General features: G+C 35.7%; 1 protein-coding gene across 2 annotated transcripts in view; it reads left to right on the top strand.

Annotated features, from left to right (window-relative positions):
- The window catches only part of Mis18bp1 (MIS18 binding protein 1), a 47,505-nt gene that overhangs the window by 10,403 nt on the left and 14,234 nt on the right, over positions 1-22,868 (top strand). Inside the window, exons 3-13 of one of the 2 annotated variants that reach the window (XM_033765161.1) lie at positions 413-517; positions 742-1,223; positions 3,888-3,961; positions 5,982-6,112; positions 8,378-8,465; positions 10,087-10,241; positions 13,626-13,777; positions 14,685-14,781; positions 16,753-17,614; positions 21,565-21,737; positions 22,461-22,621. In XM_033765161.1, coding sequence (XP_033621052.1) covers positions 413-517; positions 742-1,223; positions 3,888-3,961; positions 5,982-6,112; positions 8,378-8,465; positions 10,087-10,241; positions 13,626-13,777; positions 14,685-14,781; positions 16,753-17,614; positions 21,565-21,737; positions 22,461-22,621 — 2,480 coding nt within the window. The remainder of the gene's footprint in view (positions 1-412; positions 518-741; positions 1,224-3,887; positions 3,962-5,981; positions 6,113-8,377; positions 8,466-10,086; positions 10,242-13,625; positions 13,778-14,684; positions 14,782-16,752; positions 17,615-21,564; positions 21,738-22,460; positions 22,622-22,868) is intronic. The other variant, XM_010632612.2, reaches the window with a different exon arrangement.

Raw genomic sequence — 22,868 nt, 5'->3', positions numbered from 1 at the left:
CTCTGGGGTCCTTGGGTCCTTCCTGGGTCTGTTGTCGCGCAGGCCGGGAGCTCCCACGCAGGCCGGGAGCTCGCGCGCACGCCGCCGGGTGATCGCAGACAGGCCAACAAGTAGAGTTTTTTAAGACTGGGTGGTACTCCCAGATCCTCACACTCACAGACAGCTCATGCTATGCTTTTGTCTAGAGCAGAAAGATTGTGGCTTGGAGAAGTTTCTAAATGCCTCTTCACCATGATACCAGTATAGAGAATGTAGTGAAGGCATAAGAAGAAATAAAGGGAAACATGAATGTACCTCTGATGTACTGCAGAATTACACCATACTGGTCTGATCATTACTGAACCTAATTTTAAAAAGCATTTTTTTCTCCTGTGTAGTAACTGACTTCTTTTTTCTTTTCCTTTTTTTTAAGCTCCTGTCCAAGAAGTTACTCTAGAATCATCACAGTTCCTTCCCTTCAATCAAAAGACTCAACACCACCAAGAAAAGAAAACACAGCTTCACAATTTAACTTATGGTAAAGTGTTCTTAGTTTCTTAGTTTCCCAGTTGGAGCAGTAAGCATTGACAATTAAGCATGAATTATTCAAAAGCCAGAGGCACTCAGAGAAAGACTGGGCAGGAGGATAGAGTATGCCTAAGCGAAAGACTTCTTTTTAATATAAGCAGTTTTAACTTGACTTTTATTTCTCTCTTTTAATTTCATGATCCTTATATAATTTTTGTTTTGTATCTTTTGCAGAACTTCCAATTCTGAACCAAGAACACAAAAATGTTTCAGCTGTAGGAGTCTCAAACAAAGGATTAGCTGGAGCTCAGCTGACTAAACAGCTTCTTCACTCAAAAGAGAACATAGTTGAAATCGCCAAGTCCAAAAAGGACATATTTGTTTTAGAAAGCATTCCTTCTGCTGATGAAAAATTCCAAAATACTGATGTTGAAACTTCTAGTACTAATTGTATCCCTATTAAAAATGGTAGTCAAGGAATAGTTTCTGATATTGATATGACAACAGAAGGGACTTCACAAGGGGAGAATACAGAACAAAAAAAGACAGTGTCCACAGAGACTAGTCTTCTCAATTCTATGGAAGATACATGTAAAATTGTACTTGCAAGTCCAAGACTTCATTTTACAGTACCTCGGAGGTCAAAAAGAAATATTTCAAAGCTTTCTCCTCCAAGTTTATTTCAAACTATTACAAAAGAAGTTAAAAAAAATAAGGTACGAAAACTTTGTTTTTTGAGACAGCATTTTGCTATGTAGTTCAGGTTGGCCTTGAACTCACTATGTAGCTGGGGCCTTCCTGGAACTCTCAGCTATCCTCCTGCCTCAGCCTCCCAAGTGCTGAGATGGAGGAGTATGCCACCATGCCTGGCAAAGATAGGAAAACTTTGTTTGTTTGTTTGTTTGTTTGTTTTTGAGACAGAATCTCACTGTGTAGCCCAGGCTGGCCTCAGACTTGCAGCGACCCTCCTGCCTCTGCTTCCCAATTGCTGGGATCACAGGCATGTGCCATCAGACATGGTTTTGGTAGGAAAACTTTTAAGGTCAATATTTATTTCTATTTTCTGCTCCTTCTTCAGATTGCAGGCTAATGCTCACTTACTACCTTTCATTTATTATTTAGAAACAGTGTAGCCTAGTGAAAGGAACTGTCTCAAAGTTTGAAAACCCAGGTGTTTTATTTCCTTCAACAATTTTACTTACCACTTTTAGGGAGGAACACTGAATTCATTTCTGCTCTTAATATGTTATTTTTCTTGTAACTCTTGAAGTGCTATTAACAAAGCATTGAAATAGAAGTAATTATAGTATCTAAAGATTTGAGAATTTTCCTGATATATAGTTATATAGGATGATCAATAAAGACCATCGCATCAAACTGTGATACATTAGGATAAATTCTTGTAAGGAAATAGAATAGAAATTCAAGCTCAAGAAGAAAGATACAAAGTAAAATTTCTAACTGTTAAAAGTTTGCCCATCAATTTTTAAAAGAATGATGAGGATATCAAATTAAGATGGTATTCAAATTCCATTTTAATTTTAAAGAATGATATAATAGTTGGTTTTCATATTTCATTGAATTCACTGGAAGTTGAGTTAGTTATAACTATTTTAACTTATGATGAAAAGTTTTAAATGTTGACTTTAAAATGTGTAAAGTGGGTTAAGCAAATGGTATGAAGACAGACAGCTATTTTCAGAGACTCCCACAATACTAATTCCTTCATCTCTGCATTGCTGTTTTCCCGGTCACCACAGAATGTCCAGGCCTCTCAGGGCTCATGCCCTGCATAGTTCTGACACCCCTAATTTTGAGCCAATCTTTCATTCATCCTCAACTCTCTATACATTACATTGTGCCCTTTGAACTCAAGGTATAGCAGCAAAATATTGTATTATCTATGTTCTATGAACCTTTTTCTAACCCTGCTTTAACTAAACTATAGGCTCCACTAGCAACTCCCACATGTGGTTTCTTCAACTTTAATGACCTTTCTTCTACCCTCACCTTCCATCTTAGCCCTACCCTTACCTTGTCATTAGTAAGCACATGCACTGAATTCCCACTTTTAAGCATTATACTCTCACTACTGGTGTTTGGATCATTCCCTTTCCAGCAACATGGCAAAGTTATTTAACTAGACTGCATGTTTAAAATGAGGATTACAGTACCATCTACAACATCCTAGTTTTGTGAGGATGAGTCCACACATCTCGGTGCTGGAAATCCTATTAATGTTAGTTTTGATGCTTTAATATATCTTAGGTAATTGCAAATGGGAATAGGAAAAAAAAAAGGAGTGCTATTTACTGTCTGTTCCCCAAGTTTTACATATAAAATTTTAAATGAACATAATTGAGGGCAATAATAAAGACAATCTTCCCATTTTATTTTCCTGATTGAGTATTTAAAGCCACAATGGAGAATTTGGATTTATATATAAATGTATAATTTTATATAAAGTAAATGGCCACTCAGACTAGTTACTTTATGAATCTTGGCTTCAGTTCTCATCAGAAATAGTTCAACTTCGGGCTGGGGAGTTAGCTCAGTGGTTCTGGCACCTGCCTCGCAAGAGCAAGGACCTGAGTTGGATCCCCAGTACCAAAAAAAAAAAAAAAAAAGTGAAGAAATAGTTCAACTTTAAATTGTTATGAAATATAATTTTTTTGCATAGATGTTCGTAGAAATTTTTCCATTTGAATGGGATTTTATGTGTACTTCTATAGTATTGAGTTATCCAGATATTTGCTTTGAAATACAGTGCTATGAAATTTATATTATTAGCAGTTACCTTTATAGGAAATCAAAATGTAACTCTTAAATCAAATTTACAAAAACAAAAAAGTTTATTATTTTTAGGGACAAGGATGATGGGTTATAACACATTTAACTCTTTTTCTCCAAGTTATTGAAGCTTTTGCAAAATTTGTTTTTTTACGTGACCCCTCCCACCATGCGGTTGAGGGTTTTTTTTTGTGGGGTGGGGGGTAGGGGTTTTTTTGAGAGTCTTTCTTTGTAGCCCAGGCTGGCCTCAAACTCAGAGCTGTCTTCCTGTCTAAACCTCCCCAGTGCTGGGATTACAGGCATGGGCCACCATACTTGGCTCTGTTGTTGAGATATTTGGTATAAGAATTTTGAAATATAGTTCCTTTTGGATTATAAGACAATTTATGTAGTACAACCTCAGCTCAGTCTTTTTCTTCATATTTTGTTTCATTATATACAAGAGCTTTAACGGTTGCTGTTTAGTAACCTGTGATTTTATAGATGGGCATTAAGGAATTATTAGATGACTTTTTTCTTGTAATTTAATTGTGTAATGTGTATGCTGCAAATAGTACAAGAAATGTGTTCTTTGTTTTATACTTAATTAGGTAATCCAGCTACAGGAATGGATGATTAAAATCATCAATGATAACGCTGATATATGTGTAGAAGGAAAACTGACGTAAGTATAACATTTAAATATTCTTGTAATAAAATTTGAGAAGACGGTTGTGTGTAAAATTTTAAAATGTGATTCATGAGAAACAATGTCTTCCTACAAAACAACTACCTTATGAGATTATGAACTGAAAGTAAAAAGAACTATGCAGGAGCCAGGAGTGAAACAAACCAGTAATCTCAGCATGCCAGAGGCTGAGGCAGGAAGATCACTGTGCATTCAAGGCCAGCCTGGCTACATAGTGAGTTCAAGACCACCTGAACTACATAGTGAGACCTTGTCTCAAAAAACAACAGCAAAAAGCTGGGCATGGTGATGTGCACCTATAATAGCAACACTTGGGTGGCTGAGGCAGGAGAATTGCTTTGAGTTTGAGGCCAGCCAGAACTACCTAACAAGACCTTGTCTCAGAAAACCAAAAAAAGAAAAGAAAAAAGGACTATGCAGGTCCTTACCATTTTTGTTACCAATTTTTTTGTTTTTGTCTGTCTTCTCAAATTATTTTTTAAAGTAGTAACAGCTCAAATTTGCATAGCGCTGTGTATTTTCTGAGGTGCTAATGTGTAGACTAGTATTATCCACTTGATTATATATGATTGGTTGGTATTTATTATGAGCTTTAGTCCACATTCTCACATTTGAATGGGGGCATGTGAATTGAAGCAACTAGATAAAAATTACTGATCCAGAAAAGGAACCAAAATTATTGAAAATTTTGCCACATAATAAAATTTACACATTCTGGTTCTCCCATTTATAAAATGAGAGCATCTGCAAGAAGGTGTGCTTTGCCTAAATCTACTCTGTCAGCTCCATTTTCTGTTTTTCTCAATGGTAAAACAAATTTGCAATAAAACAATGCAAGCTATCACAATATAAGGTACTTACATGGAAATTTTTTAAGTTGAGGACCTACATGAAATCTGAGTTGGTGCCCATTTTCTTACTGTCCAAGATGCAATGAAGACTGCCCTGTGGGAATCCCATTGTTGCTACTTACTACCAGTATCATCTGGGCAAGTCACTTATTCTCTTTCAGTCTCATTTTCTTTATCTGTACAATGAGAATAATATATTACCTACCACGTAGGTAGTTTTGAGAATTAAGTGACTTTTTTGTCATAATACTAGAGAACATTGCTTTTAGATTATTTAAATGTTCAGTGAAATTAGAGTGGAAGAAAATATTGTGTTAAACTACGATATAATGAGTTTAGCATTTAAGCCTATTTGACTAAAGTAAAAGAATTTAGTTTACTAGGTTTATAAATAATAGTATGTTTATTACCTGATGAGTGAATGATGCTTATCTAATACATCTTTTTCTTTTTTATATCCATGCTTAGCTTCATTTAGAGAAATATAAAGAGTAGATTTAAGAATCAGTCATATGCTCCTATAGTTTGTTTTTCCTTAACTTGAGCCTCTGAGCCTGTCTTGCTTTTTTTTTTTTTTTTAATGGAAGGTAAAAATATGTGGCTATGTACTGAGGGTTTAAAAAAAAAAAAATCCCAAGATTAGATGGATCTAATCTACATTTCTAAGCCAAGCGTGGAAGGAGGCGCCTGTAGTCCCAGCTATCTGGAGATGAAGGAGGAGGATTAAGAGCTCCATGCCAGCCTGGGCAGAACAGCAAGACCTACCTTTCTGCACAAAAGCCAGGCTAGTATACAGCCTGAGGGAGAGGGCCACAGAAGATGTGCTCAGCCTCAGTTAAACTGAAGTTGCAAGCACCACGAGCACCAAATATTTAGGGAAAGCTTCCGCTTCCATGCTCATGATATGTTTTATATTAGGGGTATAGTTTATCCAGTGTAGTTTCTGGGCACTTATTATTAGCATGTGCCAGCCAGTTGAGGTCTGCTGCAGCAGTTGGGCCTCAGTTGTTCGCACTCTTATAGCTAGAGTGCAAGATTACTACTTTGTATTATAAATGTTTATACTGTACTTATGTAAGTACATTGTGACTCCAGGTAAAATGTGACTATTTTGGCCTTCACTAAGCTGTTTTTCCCCCCCTCAGAGACATGACACACATATATTGGCACAGTAACGTAATTGTAGAGCGGATTAAGCACAATGAACTTAGGACTATATCAGGCAATATTTATATATTAAAAGGATTGATAGACCAACTTTCCATGAAAGAAGCAGGTAAATGAGTATCATTATTGATAAATTATTTTAATAATTTTTAATATTTTAATATTTTTAATAATGTTTCTAGTAGTAGAAAATACATATGTGTGTTTGATTTTTTAATTAGAAATTTTTAAATAATTAAAACTATTGATCACATGTAAACTTAAGTATTAATCTCTTTGCTGTCATTATTATTTATAATTTAAGTTTTGTCATTATAAAAACAAGTGAATTACTCTTTATATATAAGGAAATGCTTTATAAGAATATAATTTAATGGGCCAGGGATGTAGCTCAGTGGTTCCACCACCTGCCTCGCAAGCACAAGGACCCAAGTTCGATCCCTGGTACCAAAAAAAAAAAAAAATATATAGTTTAACTTCCTGGTTCCTGTCTTTGTTGAATACAATCTTGGTATAATCTAATTTTCTACCTATGCATTGTGCGTAACTAAATTTAGTCTACTTTGAATTTAGAATTACCAGCAACAAGTTATAGTCCCTTGTGATCCTTGGTGCTGCTTACAATCCTACTATACTTTCCTAATCCATCACTCTCCCATCCTTCCTGATGACTATTTCAGGTTTTTGGAAATGTCCACAATCTCCTCCCTAATATTTTCCTCAGGTAAGAGGAGAGATGAAAAGGCAATGCCTGAACAGTAGAAACAATCAGAATAATTTTTCTATCACATCTACTCCTCTAGTTGCATCCATACCTGCTTTTTTTATGGATGTACTATCCCTATTCCTGTTGGTGTCAGCCTCTCCATTTGTATACTGGTTCCCGTCTTCCCTTTTTTATTCAAGCACAACACTCCAATAATTTTTTGTACTGTTTGAAAAAACTTGTTACCCATACTTTCAGCCACTGCTCTCCTGTACAGCAAAACTCAAAATATTTATCTTACTCATACCTGATTTCTCTTATCCCCCAGTTCCTCACAAAAACCTTTATCAAAGTTACCAGCGGCCTCAACACTGCTAAATCCACTAAACAATTAATAGAGTTTTTCCACTTATCTTCCTGTAATACTTTATTTACCAGCGGCCTCAACACTGCTAAATCCACTAAACAATTAATAGAGTTTTTCCACTTATCTTCCTGTAATACTTTATTTGGCTTTTGAACTACCATATTTCAATTTTCACGCTGCCTGTCTTTTACTTCTTGGTGTTTTTCTTTCTCTTTTTTTTTTGCCTCTAAATAATGGAGTAGTTTAGGGCTCTTTTTACCTGTGGTTCTGTGCTTATTTCTTTTTTCTTCATATATATTATCATTTGTATGAAAACAAATGCCAATTTTATATTTCAAGCCAAGACTTATTCTAAGTATCCACTTCATTTTCCATGTGCTCATTTGACATCTCCACTTGAGTATCTATAATGTTAAACCCTGATCTTTTCCCTTAAATCTGTTTGGCCTATACTCCCATACTTTTTTCCATTCTTCTAATGGCTAGCTGAAGTCCTTGGAGATATTTTTGCGTCCTTAATTGCTGTCACACCCAGATCCAGCATTTCAGTACATCCTACTGGCATTACCTCCAGAATATGTCCAAAACCCTCTGTTGTACCCTGTGGTCCAGACTTCCTCATCTTTTGTCTGGATTGTTATAATGGCCTCCTAACTGGTCTCATTCTTTCTCTATTTGTACTTCATATATTCTTCTCAAAATAGAGGTTAATACAGTCCTATTAAATTCATAGATCTTGTAGCTCTTCTGTGTGGAATCTTTCCATAGCTTTCCATCTTGCCCCAAAACAATGGCCAGGTCTATAAAAATGATCCCAAAGCCATGTCACCTACTGCTTCTCTTGCCCATTTGAGAAGCCTCCTGACAGCTCATGCCCCTGCAACAACGCTAATCTTATTGTTGCACAAACAGGCCAGGTATATTCTTGCTTTGTGGCTTTTTATTTTCCTCTGCTTCTGATGCTTTGACACTACCTCGCCACATTTTCTCAGGTTTTTCAGTACTCTGCTCATGTCATAGAGAGCTCCCCTGACTGTCCTTTTTAAAATTTATCTTCTCCCCCTGAACATCATTACCAGCTTCTCTGCAACACCACCTAGCAAATAAGATTTCTTGCGTATTGCTTTGCTTTCTATATAGGCAGGGATCTTTGATTTGTTAACTGCTGAATCCTCAGTATTTATTGACAGTGCCTGTAAATAATAAATATATGTATATTTTTCTTGGCTGATTTAATAGATTAATCATATCTCTTTAAAAAGCTCGGCTTTTACATAATTTTTTGGTTTATTGTTTACTAGGATATCCATACTATCTCACAAGAAAATTCATGTTTGGATTTCCAAAAAATTGGAAAGAGTACATTGCTGATTTTCTAGAACAATTAAGGTAAAGTATTCTTTTAAGTTTTGAAAAATTAACTTTATTGTATAATTCACATTAATTTTTAAAGTACCCACTTCAGGCGTAAAATGTAATAAGCCTTTACAAATATATATATTTGTGTAAACCAGTGTTTTAGTTTTTCAGGTTTTTTTTGGGGGGGTGCCAGTTTTGAAGTTACCTTTGATCTTAGTAGATAACACTTCACTAGAATTTTTGTCATGTGGAGTAAATCTAAAAGGAAAATAAAACCTGTGGCATATTTCAAGGAGTTTTTTAGTCACTTACTTGTTAAGAGCCTTGTGGCTGTCAAAATTAGGCTGAAGTTCTATTTTTTTTTTTCTTTCTCTTATTTTCTTTCTCAGTAGTCATTGTCAGCTACTTAGCAGACACTATGATTGGTACTGGGAAGACAAAGAATTTGATTAATTCTTGTCTTTTGGAAGCTAATAGGGCATACGGAGTTTAAGATAATCACATTATAAATAACTTACAATGGGGACTGGCAGTTTTTTTTCTGTAAAAGGCCAGGTAGTATTTTTGGGGACATGTTGCCTGTATTACAACCACTTACTCCTGCTTTTGTAGCAAAAAGCAGCTCTAAGTAGTAGTATGTAAATGGACGAGTGTGGTTGTGTTTCAGTAAACTTTATTTACAGAAGTTGGCAACTGGCAGCATTTGCCCCATAGTTTTCTTACAATGTCAGTTACATAGGATCTGTTAGAGAATGGAGTTGGAAGCATGTTGTGAGAGACTGCTTGGGCCTGCACAAAATGGATGCCCTCAACCTTAGCCTTTGCCTCGGTGGAAAAATCCCACTAGACTACATACGTGACTTTTGGCAGGTCTAGCCCCTGGGCAAACAGGAAATCTTACAGAAAGAATAGCCCTTTGTGCTAACCACAGGGTCACGGGATCTGGAGCAGGAAGCAGGTGGTATTTCCTTGTCCTGCTTGCCCCTAGGGATTGTGAAGTTAAAGATTGCATAGGGTTAATTGTTGATGTACGCCTTCCCACTTACCCCTCCCCACATTTGGTAAAATACTGATTGCTGTATGCTGATAAATGCTTTGTCCCTTTATGGTTAAATGCTTGAGTGACTCATGTGATTGGTAGAGGATTTGCTTGAACTGTCCAATAAGCTTACTGAACCTTCCCCCTGGGATAACAGTATATAATCGTTTTGCTGAGCCAATAAAGCGCCTTTGATCAGAAACCAGACTTGGGCCGTGTACTCTAACTTCTTAAAGATTTCCTCCACAGACATTCAAGATCGGATCGGCCTCTGATGACCCACGAATAAGAGGCGGCTCTCATCTCCTATTCCCCGCGGGACGGGGTCCCCCCAGAGAGCCGCAGCATGTAGGAGGTTGTACCTGAGTTTTGTGGAGAGGAGGGATGGAAGCCTCAAAGTATTAAAAATACAACATTGGCCAGGGATTTAGCACAGTGATGCCATGCAAGCAAGCGCAAGGTCCTGAGTTCAATCCCCAGTACCTGGGAGAGGCAGGGGAGCAGGAATATAACACTTGCCTGGGAAGAAAAAATAACTTTCTTGGCAATATTAGAGAAAAAGAGTATTTCTGAAAACCATTATCAGAGGAAAAATAATATACTTGTTTTTAGGGTCGAGGAAAGGAAAAGGAAAATGACCAGAAAAATACAAAAAACTGCAAGATCTGTCCCTGGCTTGTCAAAGTCAATGAAAGAAGATTCAGAAAACCAAACAGATGATCTTCAAAAGACCAGTACCACTTTTGACCATGATAATGATAACACTGGTATGTTTGGCCTTAGTTTTTCTTAGGACATGGTGGTAAATTCTTACATAAGCTCTACCTTATATATTGTATATATGGTATTGTGTTCTTTGGTTTATACTACCCTAAAACTACTTTTTTTTTTTTTTTTAAGATAGGTGGCACATACCTATAATTCCTACACTCTGAAAGTCTGAGGCAAGTGGATCATAAGCTCAAGCCCAACCTGGGGAACGTAGTGACTTGACAAGACCTTGTCTCAAAATAAAAATAAGAAAGGGTTAAGGATGTAGCTATGTACAAAAGCCCTGGGTTCACTCTCCAATGCCACACACACACAAAAAAAAAGTCCTACTTTTTTCACTCCTGAAGTACCTGTGTTGCAGACAGGTCATGGTCATCGTTCAGCTAATTTCATTAAATAAAACTTTTAATTAATTAAAATATAAAAGAACATTGATACAATGATAAACATGTTAATGAAAGATAATTGTTCTGTTCGTTTAGTTTCCTAGACCCAAGGTGTTTAGGCTGCTAATTTACCCCAAACCTGTAGTAAAAACCTACAAATTATACTAAATTTTATATCTCCTAATAGGAAGAAGCTTGCTTTCAAGGTGGAAATGGCACATTTTACTGAATGGCCATTTCTGTAAAGGGAGCTGGCAGAATTGTTCTCTGTCACTTCTTTGCCAACACTAGTCTGCCTGACATGCCACTCCCATCCCTAAGATGTATAAACATTACAGCCATTTCTAAATAGTATGGATGAGTAAAAGTTACTAAAACTGGTTATATAAATCTTTAAATTTTACCTTGCCCTTGTAAACTACAAGCTGTAAAACTCGTGCAAAAAGTCTTAATTATAAAACAAGTTCATGACTGCTTCTGCCAAAAACAGTCCCAAACTGGGGCCGGGGATTTAGCTCAGTGGTTCTGGCAACTGCCTCGCAAGCACAAGGACCTGAGTTCGATCCCCAGTACAAAAACAAAACAAAACAAAAAAAAAAAAAAAAAAAAAAAAAAAAAAAAAAAAAAAAAAAAAAAAAAAAAAAAAAAAAAAAAAAAAAAAACAGTACCAAATTGGGTATAATGGCATGTGCCTGTAATGTCAACTACTCAAGGGGCAAAGGCAGGAGGATTCCAGTTCAAGTCCACCAGCCTCATCAATTTAGTGAGACCCTGTTTCAAAATAAAATTTAAGAAGGGCTGGAGAGCCAAGTGTGGTGGTACACACCTGTAATCCCAGGACTCTGGGAGGCTGAGGCAGCAGGTTGAAGCCCAACCTGGACAATTTTGCAACTTAGCAAAACCTTGTCTCAAAATAAAAAATAAAAATGGGCTGGGGATGCAGCCTAGTGGTGGAACACTTGCCTAACACAGGACCTGGGTTCAGTACCCAGACACACACACACACTCACACGGCATCACATTGGATATAAATGTACCTGTTCCTCATTCTAACCACTCCCTTCCTGCCTCTTACAGAACTCACTTCCGTGAAACTTTGCTTATTCTTTCTACTACAAAGAAATGGATAATTTAACATGTAGATGGCAGCTTGCCCAGAGCTAGCAAGAAGTCACTAACACCTTAGTTATCAGAAGTTACCTAGCTGAACATAGTGGTATAGGCTTGTGATCCCAGAACTCTGGGAGCAATAGGTAGGAAGGTTGTGTAAGTTCAAGCCTGGCCTGAGTACCTCGGTGACTTAGCAAACACCATCTTAAAATATTTTTAAAGGAGAGAGGCTGGGGATACAGCTCAATGCAAAGTCCTTGGGTTCAATTCCTAGTTTAAAAAAAAAAAAAGTCACCAATTTCCCCTAAATAAGGTATACTGCTTTTTGTCATTGCTAGACCATTTGAGTGTTTTGTTGACTTCTAAATGCTATTTTACTTCTAAATTAAAAAATTCTTAGCAGTGAATCTACTTATTTTTTTGTTAATCTTGTTTTTAGACCTTATCCACCCCCAGCAGCACTTAGGAATTTGAGCTGAATTTGTAAATGTAATAGGTAATTACTCTATTTTAAAACTTCTCTGTAGGGAACAGGGAAAGGGGATGTTACTAGAACCTCCTGTGAGCCACGACAGCATAAGGCGAATTAGCTTATTTTACAGGAAAGATAGGAAAAATGAAACTTTGAGAAGAAGCTGAGCTTTGGGCCTGATGAGTGTTGTTCTGGGCGGCAAAGACAGAAGCCCCAGAGCTCACCACACCTTTATTCAGTACACTGGGAGAGACAAATGTAACAGATGTCTCTGGACAGGGTTCAGTACATTGGGAGAAACATTTAATGGAGGATCAGGGGGCAGCACAAATCTTAGAACAGTGAGGACCTATGCAGATGAAGATTTGGTTCCTCCCAGGGTGTCTCCAGCTGATGTAGTCCTGCTGTAGAGCATCACAGCATCTCCAACCCTTAAAGTCTTAGCTGTGACCTGAGGGGAAGATGGAGTTATGTCTCAACGTGCTGGTAGCTGGCCTGTAGACAGGAAAACTAGACCCTAATCATGATTTTTCCAAAAAATTATGTAGAAATGCTCCCGACACTTCTCTATACAGATTTCATAATGGTGTGAATTCCTCAAAAAACTAAAAATAGAATTCCATTCAACCCAGCTATTCCCCTTCTAGGTATCTTCCTGGAAGAGTTTAAAAATGCCATAGTACAGTGATACATGCATATCTATGTTTCTAGTAACACAACTCATAATAGCTAAATCTTGAAGGCAGCCTATATGTTTATCAACTGATGAACTGATAAAGGTACTATAAAAGATAATTTGAATCATTTGTAGGAAAATGAAAACATAATGTTAAGTGAAATCACAAGCTTAAATACTGTTTGGTTTCTCTTATATGATTAGTCAAATATAAATAAAAAGGAACAAAATAAAAGACAGATAAAACAGGGAGATAGATCTACGGTACATGGGAAGGGGACCAGGAAATGAAAGGAGGGGAGAAGAAAGAAGGTAAAGGATATAAAAAAAGAATCAAGATGTGTGATGTACATGTACCAAATACCCACAATGAAAGTAGTCATTATGCATCACAGATTTAAAAAATAAACCAACTTCTAAAGATCTTGGTCCATGTTAACTGTTAGGAACTTGGGACAAATAAGACAGATACCTTCCTTCAGGAAGCTCAGTTTAGGGACAGATAGTATAATTTATTAGATCTTTGTTTAAAGCTGTGGGACATCAAGTATCTTAAATATCACACAAAACCCTATAGAGTGATTCTGTCAAATGAAACTGCTTTTCATCATAATAAAGTTAATATGAATGTGATACTGGATTAGACCGATTTTTTGCAAAGTTAGCTCTTTACTGTATAAAGGCAATTTACCTTTTAGGTCATCACTTACTGAATTCTCCATCTTTGTACTCACAGAATTGAAAAATAATAACCAGAGAAGGTTGCCAGGAGCTACAAAAGTAAACACTGGCAATAGTAATTATCAAAGTAAACCATCAATGATTCTCCCTCATGACCAAGTAAATAAAACTATTGACAATGTAGGCGGCGATAACTTACCTAATCAGGTAAGGAATTACTTACTATATGTTGTTTGATGTTTACAAGAATGGTGTGATACTTGAAAGGTTGAAAGGGTTCAGGACCAAGTCATAAGACACATGTCTTGTTTGATAAGTAATAGTTGTATCAATCAGTCCAAATTTAGAAACTGCAAAAAAAGGGATTTTTAGACCCTTAGAAATTACAATTCAGGAAGCAGATTCAGATACCTCTGAATCAGTGTTCCAGAGAAGGCTGGGAAAATGAGAGCTTATATTGAGCAATAGTTGTTGATTTACTACAGCCCATTGAAAATTCTTTTGTGAGGTAGCTGCTGTTGGAGAACAGATGCTTTTGACAGGAGCTATGTGACCAGAAGAAGATAAAGAAAACAAGGTATATCCTTAGTAAAAATGCCATAATATGTGTACAATGTAATCATCAGTTATAGCAGCCCAGTCAGAAGATAGCCAAACTTCACATTCCTGGGCAGTAGCTGGAAGACTGTATAAGTCCACCCTGGAAAGCCTTCTGACACCATTTTGAAATGCTCATTCATTGTTTTCATTGTAATTTTCCTGTAATTTTCATAGCCTTTCATCAACTTTGAAACTATAAGTAAATGTCTTGATACTTATTTTCCAAGTCTTTCATTGAAAAAGTAGCTGCAAAAATAACAAAACTTCTAGCTTTTAAAGTAAAGCTTAAATGAAATAAAGTATATAAAAAGCACTTAAAAGTAAAGAAATTATGCAGGATCATGGATGCCCAGAATGTACTTCTACAGGTCAGGCAGAGCAAATTTTAATGGCCATACTAATAGAATTTAGAAGCATCTACAAGTTTGTATGCTTGATGCATGCTATAAAAATGTTGGAGATCATGTTTAAGAAGTGGTTGTTAAAGGCAAGTTCCTTTCCTTTTGTTCTGAAGGAATTAATTGTCAAAAGAGAGTATAAACAATTGTCTTCAAACAAACTCAAAAATAGTGAAGGAATAAATGAAAGAATCACTAAAAGTCAAAAACAAGGTAATGTATCTTTAATGGTTTTGCAGTAAGTAGGAAGCTACTATTAAAAATGTTTTTAGTAATAAAAATGATCCTATAAATTTTCTTCTCTGAAATGGTAAATGGTTTTAATGTTTTCAAATGTTTGCTTTTGTTACTTTGACATAAAGTGATTTTTGCATAGTGAAATAACGTATTTCTTTGAATGCCACATTATTTTTTAATTTGGGTACTAAATAATTTTATTTAGAACATAAAATTATACATCATTTAAAATGTATTTACAAGAATGTTTAAAGCCTGATTCCTATTATAAAATTAATACCATAATTTTGTGTGTGTGTCTTTTAAAGTCCTATGTACCAAAATTTACAGAGCCTTTTCTGCAAATAATAGCAAGCACAAGATTTGATGTTGAGTAAAATCCACCAGTCTAATAGTATTTTTCTGTTATTCACTAACTGAAGTGAAAATTAAAAACATTTATAAGCATTCAAAGAAGAAAAGAGGCAAGCAATATTTCTTAGACTACAAATTCACACAAATTAGGTTAAAGTATCTAGAATGGGGAGTGATTTTAAAAATTGAATAGCAGCGTTTTGTTCAAAATCAGAATGTTCAAAAATGTCAAATTTCTAATTGAACACTCATTGGATTTAATGAAGAGTTAGAAGAAAACACTTTCCTCATAATTTAAAGATTTAAACCAGGTTGGTAGGACATGTCTATAATCCCAGCATTTGGGAGGCTAAGGAAGGAGAATCTCTGAGTTGGACACCAGCTTGGGATAGGTGGTGAGTTCCAGACTTACCTGAGCTACATAGCAAGATCTTGTCTCAAAAAAACAAAAAACAGATCTGGGGATTTAGCTCAGTGGTTCCACTGCCTGCCTCACAAGCACAAGGACCTGAGTTCAATCCCTGGTACAAAAAAAAAAAAAATTAAAGATGTATGATGGCTATAAATAAAGCTTGTAGAAATTTTTTACATTATTCTTGATTAGTACCACTTCTCTTAAATTATAATTTGAGGGTTTTTTTCTTCAGCATTCACTATTATCCATTAGTCTTGCAATGTGTTGTTAATCTTGTAAACAATGGCATATAGTATATGTAGGCTGTTGCCATATTTCATTATGATGATTGGTGAGATACTTTATATGTATTTATAATTACATTTGGATTGTTTAAAGTTAGAATTTTAGTTTAGCTTCTGGTATCTTGTTTCAAATTAGAAAACTACATTTATTTTAATTTGCTTTCCTTAGAGACATGATATGACAAAGCTTCTTGGGTTGTTCCATTTTGGTTGTTCCACTCTTATCTAGCACAGCTTCTATTTCATATACAGTACATGTGCCTAGTAAGGTGTTTTTTTGTTGTTTTGTTTTAGGTACCAGGGATCGAACTCAGGTCCTTGTGCTTGCGCGTCAGGTGGCAGAACCACTGAGCTAAATCCCTGGCCCTAGTTAGGTTTTAGTGACCTGTTTTTCTTAATGTCTCCTAAATATCTGACCTCCAGAGAGTTGATTTAACAAATTTCATCTTATTAACATTGGCCAAAATATCTAAATATGGAAATAAAGTTATAACCATTAATAATATTTTTCCAGTCTAATTAAAAGATATGACTGCTGTGCAGTGGTAAGAGAGGACACAAATACTCTGGAAACCTAAGGGAAACAGCTTTCATTCATTTGAGGGAAATCAAGATAAAGTTTGTGGTCTAAGTTAGGTTAGAGAATAAAATTAAAGCATATAGTGATCTGGTTTGTTGATAAGGGACATTTTCAAATAGAATAAGCATTAATGAACATTATCAAAGCAAATTTGAGAAGCAGTAAGCAGTCTAATAAACCTAGAATATAGTTCACAGTTGAGGACAGGGAGAGAGTGGAAACAGATTGAGGACCAGGTGGAGGATGTTTTATATTACACTGAAATATGTTTGTGGCTAATTTGAGGTTTTGGTTTTTGGTTTTGTCTTATGAAGTTAAAGAGAGAAATGAAGAATCAGATGTATCTACTGATATTTTGACGTCACGGGAACGGTTTTTTTCAGCTGAAAAAAGAAAATGCATGACTATCCATCATAAAGAAGCTTGTATTTTAGTGACACCACTTAAAACTAAGAAGGTGATAGAGCAAAGATGCAAGAAGCATAATCTGTTCTATGACACCAGGGAAGCAATGACAGGTTTTTCAGTGCCAAAGAATCAAGAAAAAAGTGAGCCAGACTTAAATGGAAGTCCCAACAATAAGTCTATAGAGACTTTAGAAAATACATCTGAGTACAGTGTGGATCATAAAAGTAAAAACATGGAAGATTGCAATGAACGGGATTTACTCACCATCAATCAGAAAGTAAAAACGCCTAGCCCTAAAAATGAACACATGGGCATTCGAGGCTTTAAGAAAAATATCAGGTTGCCATCAAAATCGAAGAAAATTGAAAATCAAGTAACTGTATCATTTTATAATCATCAGTCCTCATCAGATTTGTCAAGTGAAGAGAGTGAAACCGAAAAACAAATTAGAAAGAAAGCTGGAGTTAAAATCAGGACAAGAAATACCAAAGAAACAGTTGCTCACCTGAGTAAAAACAAAAAAAACACCACAAGGCATATCATAGTGACTTCAGAATCTGAAACTGAGGAAAGTAACATGAAGTATCATGTCAAACAAAAGAAACCTAGGTATTCTGCTAAAGAAACTCTTCTGAAATGTGGTGCTAGGAATGAGTTTTCAGTTGAGGCAATGGGACCTGACAGAACTAACAAGCATTCCTTAGACTGTTTACCTGGCATAAATCAGGGTGAGGAGTGGAATGAGAAAGAATTGCAGAAACTGCATTGGTAAGTAGCTAGACTTGACTCTGGAATATGGACACAGTGATTACAAAGCAGTTTATATAAAAAAAGCAGTAAGGAGCTGATTGGATGACTTCTAGGGATTATCACTGTAGTGATACTAATAGTTTTTTTTTTTCAAAAGTGAGAATTCTTGTGTATTACTTCAACAAATGAAGTGTGATTAGAATTAGATTTAGGTACATAGACTTGACAAGCAGTTTCAGTAGTGTAGTATTATGGGAACCAGATCATAATTGAGTGATGAAGTGTTAATGGGTAAGAGAGGGTAAAGAAAGATGTAAGGAAAATCTAGGTGGGTAACCAACAAATACGGCAAAGACAGGGAGTAGAAAAGTTCGGGGTTGGGCCAGTGGTTTAGCTCAGTGGTGCTATGCCCTGCCTCGCAAGCACAAGGTCCTGAGTTTGATCCATATCAAGGCACAATGAGCTAGCTCAGATGGATTCTAGAACTAATATCCAGAGGATACGTAAGAAATATTTAACCCAGAGTTTGAAAGTACATGGATTTTAGTTAGAAAAGCATATATACATGTAGAAAGAGAGAGGCATATTTAGAAATACTAAAAGAAGGCTAAAACAACTAGAATACTAATAGTTGAGGAAAGAGCAATATAAGATGAAATTAGTGTGTCAAGAAATAATACAGATCACAGTAAAGATTTTGGTTTTTATGCTAAAAATAATGAAGTTTTGTTTTGCCTTGTTTTGTTTTGTTTTTGAGACAGGGTCTCACTGTGTAGTGCAGGCTGTCCTGGAACTCGTGGTGATCCTCTGCCTCAGTCTCTAGAGTGCTAGGATTATAGATATATGCCACTGTGCCCAACAAGTATGATGAAGTTTTAAATAGGACTGGAGTTGCATGTTTATATATTTTTTTAATTATCTGGGATAACCTACAGGGCATTTGTTAGTTATTGACCATTTATTATTAAATGTATTTAATATTTCTATTATTAAAAATAACCCTTTAGACAGTCCTAGACTTAGAAATCAGTTGTATACACAAATTGAGAAGCTTGATTCCCCAAATCATTCTAATTCTCCATGTTGGAAAATTTACAAAGTGATTAATTATACAAAAGAGCATTCAGTAACAAATGTTTAATGCCTATAAAGTGTTTGTTTTCCTTTCATATATGGAAGTCATGCTATAGTCAACTGGTAGCTGTTCACAAGAGCTAACTGCAAAAAAACAACAACAACAAAAAAAACAAACAAAAAATGCTGTACAGCTGGGTGTGCTGGCACATGCCTGTAATCCCAGCACTCCGGAGGCTGAGGCTGGAGGATCACTGAGTTCGAGACCAGCCTGGGCTACATAGAGAGTTCCAGGTCAGTTTCAATACATAGTGAGACCCTGTCTCAAAAAAAAAAAAAACAAATACAAGAGTTAACTGTTAAATTTTGAGAAATGTTATAGATCAGTTGTTAAACAGACATTAAAATTTAATTATGTTAACTTGCAGTGAAATATTAAAAACAAAACCAATAATCAAAACTGATCACTTCCTTGAGGTTTGGTTCTACATCTAGGTTTGGTAAAAACAGTATATAATAGTAGGTTGCCAGCACACATTTCTTTCAGTGCTGTCATCATAGTTTGAAATCAACCACAGTAGGAATATTTACCATATGGAAATTGGCAGACACTATATACTGAGCTTTTTAACCTCAAAATTGATTAAAAATTTGCCAGCATACTACTGTGTGGTGCTTATGCCCCCAGACTGGAATCTAAATTGAAATAAAAATACATTCAGCTCTCCACATGTATAGATTAATTCCAGGACCAACTGTGGATACCAAAATCTGTAGGTGTTTTAAGTCCTTTGTATACAATTGTGTGATATTTGTGTATAACCTACACAATCCTCCTATATATTTTAAATCATCTCTACTTACAATATTGAATATAATGTAAATAATACATAAGTAGCTATAGTGTATTGTTTAGAAAATGCTAACAAGAAAAAAGTTTGTATGTGTTCATTATAGATGTATTTTTTTCTCTGAATGTTTTCATTGAATCTGTGGATATAGAACTATGAATGTGGAAGACTACTGTATGTTCTGTCAAAGAAACAGTAAACCAAAGGCATAGTTGAAGTAACACTTTAGTGCAGACTGAACATCTCTAATCTGAAAATCAGAAATGCTCCGGAAACCAAAACTTTTTGAGTGCTCACAAATGCCAAAGGTGGAAAATTCCACCACCAACCTCTTGTGATGGGTCACAGTCAAAACACAGGCATACTAAAAATACTGTGTAAAAAATTACCTTTAGTGAGAAGATGATGCTTAGTGGTAGAATGCTTGCTTCACATGTATGTGGTCAAGTTCATTCACTAGTATGGCAAAACAAACTTTTGGTCTAGAGTACTAGATATGCATGAAACAAATATATTTGGTGTCCAGGTATGGGTCCCATCCCCCAAATCTGTCATTATATATATACAAATAGTCTTCAAACATTTCTGGCTTGAAGCATTTTGGGGTTTTTTTGTTGTTGTTTGTTTATTTTTTGTTTTGTTTTGGTACCGGGGATTGAACTCGGGACCTTGCGCTTGCAAGGCAGGCCACCAAACCACTGAGCTAAATCCCCGGCTTGAAGCATTTTGGATAAGTATCATTTTAAGGCTAAATGGTGATTTAAATACATATTTTCCGGCTGAACTTGTCAGCCAATGATTTTTTTTTTTAATTGAAGGTGGGGATAGTATGCTTGTATACCAGGTTGTGAACAATCATTTACAATCAATTATTTTTAGAAAGTAATTCATATGGGGCTGGGGATTTAGCTTAGTGGTTCCGCCACCTACCTCTCAAGAGCACAAACCCAAGTTCAATCTCAGGTACCAAAAAAAAAAGAAAGAAAGAAAGTAATTCATATGTTGAATTGGGAACTATATTATGTTTAATAATATATATTTTTAATAATATTTTTTATTTCATTTATTTTCAATTGGGAACATTTTTTCTAAAATACTGAGGTTACTCATTGTGGCACATGCTTGTAATCCCAGCATTCAGGTGGCTGAGGCAGGAGAATGGCCCCAAGTTTGAGGCCAGCCTGGGCTACAAAGTAAGTTCAAGGCCATCCTAAACTACATACTAAGACCCTATCTAAAAAAAAAAAAAAAAACATAAAATAATATATTGCGGTGTACAAATTAAGAGTACAGGAAAGCAAGCGTGTGCTCAATTCAGCAGCACATACTAAAAAAGAAGCATAAAACTTTTTTCAGATAGGGATGTTCAACTTAGAGCTTTTTATTGTTAACACATTAATTATTAAATTAATGGGATTTACTGTGAGATCTCTATACATTCCTACATCATGCATTGATCATATCCAGACCCCCTTATTTCCCTATCCCTCCCAAGCATAAAACTTTCTGATAAAGAGTTTATAACCTTGAATACTTAGGAACTAGGAATTTCTCTCCTGGCACACTTAGCACCAGTAAGATTTGAAAAACACTGTATAAAAGATAGTCATGCCAGAGTTCCCCAAAATATCAACTCACTGAACAGTTGGACTAAAAAAAATATGGTGAATGTTGGGCATGGTGGCACATCCCTGTAATCCCAGCAGCTGGGATCAAGAGTTCGAGGCCAGCCTATGCTACATAAACCTTATGTCAAAAAAAAAAAAAAAAAAAAAAAAAATAATGGGAAACTTTCTCGGGTTTAATATTATACAACAAAAGAGCTAGAAGGCATCTCTCAATACATGAAATTACATCTTTGTATTTAAAGCACTAGAGTAAATTACTTAGTGACAGGAATAGTCCTTTTTCCCAAATAATGATCTAGAATAATTTTGGTAAAATTACTTCAGCCTAGTAAATCTCATTAGCTCAGTAATATGCCTTTAGGAATTTACTTTGATTTCAATTTCTTGTTCCTTAACTGCTTTTGGTCTTCTGTAGTGCTTTTGCATCTCTTCCAAAGCACAAACCTGGCTTCTGGTCAGATGTTGCTCTGGTGGTAGGTTCTCGAACTGCTAAAGAATGCCAGAAGAAATACATGGAAGATCCTCGAGGAAAACAGTCTCAGAAAAATACCACCAAAAGAAAGCAAGCCAATCCCAAAGGTCAATATGGTAACCTTTGTAGTAATTTTTTCTCAGTACGCCCACAGATTTCTAGTCACTTACCAAGTATATTTTATATTTGTCCATGAATGTTGTTGTAGGTGTTTTCTTAAAATGTTAAAGCTCAAAAGAACTTCACAGATCATGTTTAATTTTTAAGTCTTAACCTAGGTATCTACTTCCATCAATGGTAGTTTAGTACTCTTGTGCTTCAAATTTTTTCTAGAAAATCTGAAACTGGATTCAGAGATTTCAATTTGTGAATTATTTCTCTGAGGGTCTAACTTAATTTGCAGCTACTTGATTAAGAGCCCCTAGTAATTCATAAAGAACTTGAGAGTAAATTTAGTTTTCATAGTCCCAAGATTGCACATCCTGTTGGTAGTTCCTAGAAAAAGATGTTTCCTGCCAGAAAATTCCTAGAATAAGCTTTAGAGAATACTTAGCCTAGCATAGTTCCCTAAGGTTTATACTTTAGCAAAATAAATAGGCACGCAGTAATGAGAACATTAGGATTTCACCCTTCTCATAGCGTAATGACAGCTGCATTCTCAACCTGCCTGATCTTCCATAGTTCTTCATGATTGTCATGTGGGCTAAATGCACTTCAAAGATAACAGTATGAAATCACTTAAAATACAGGAAACTTTAAAACAACAGAGGTTATGAAGTTTATAAAGCCATTATTGTAAATGACCAAATCTTTATCAAAATATTTTATTGACTCTTAAGGTGACACAGACAGTGCTAATACGACGAAGACCATTCAGATAACTGCCAAAGTGGGAACACTTAAAAGGAAGCAACAAATGAGGGATTTTCTGGAACAGATGCCAAAAGATGACCATGATGATTTTTTCAGTGCAACACCTTTGCGTAATCAAAGAGTACTGGTAAGAGTCTCAAATGCCTGAGACCGCTATTTGCTTTACCTATATTGACTTCTTTATCTTTTATTTGAATGTATGGTTAATTTTCTTCACTAATATTTAGGCCAAATAGCAATAGCATCTAAAAACGTAACCAAAGAATAGCAAAGAAAACAATGTGCTGGAACCTACCATTCCCGTTGGTTTCTAGCGTCTGCCATCAGTGGTTCAAAGGCAAGGTTTGTAAACCCAAATAGAAAACAAAGAAATA

This window comes from Fukomys damarensis, unplaced genomic scaffold (assembly GCF_012274545.1).
Source record: "Fukomys damarensis isolate Sample0158 unplaced genomic scaffold, DMR_v1.0_HiC HiC_scaffold_17, whole genome shotgun sequence".
NCBI classification, from domain to species: Eukaryota; Metazoa; Chordata; class Mammalia; order Rodentia; family Bathyergidae; genus Fukomys; species Fukomys damarensis.
Note: the sequence above shows the minus strand (reverse complement) of the source record. Positions and strands in the feature narration are given on the sequence as shown.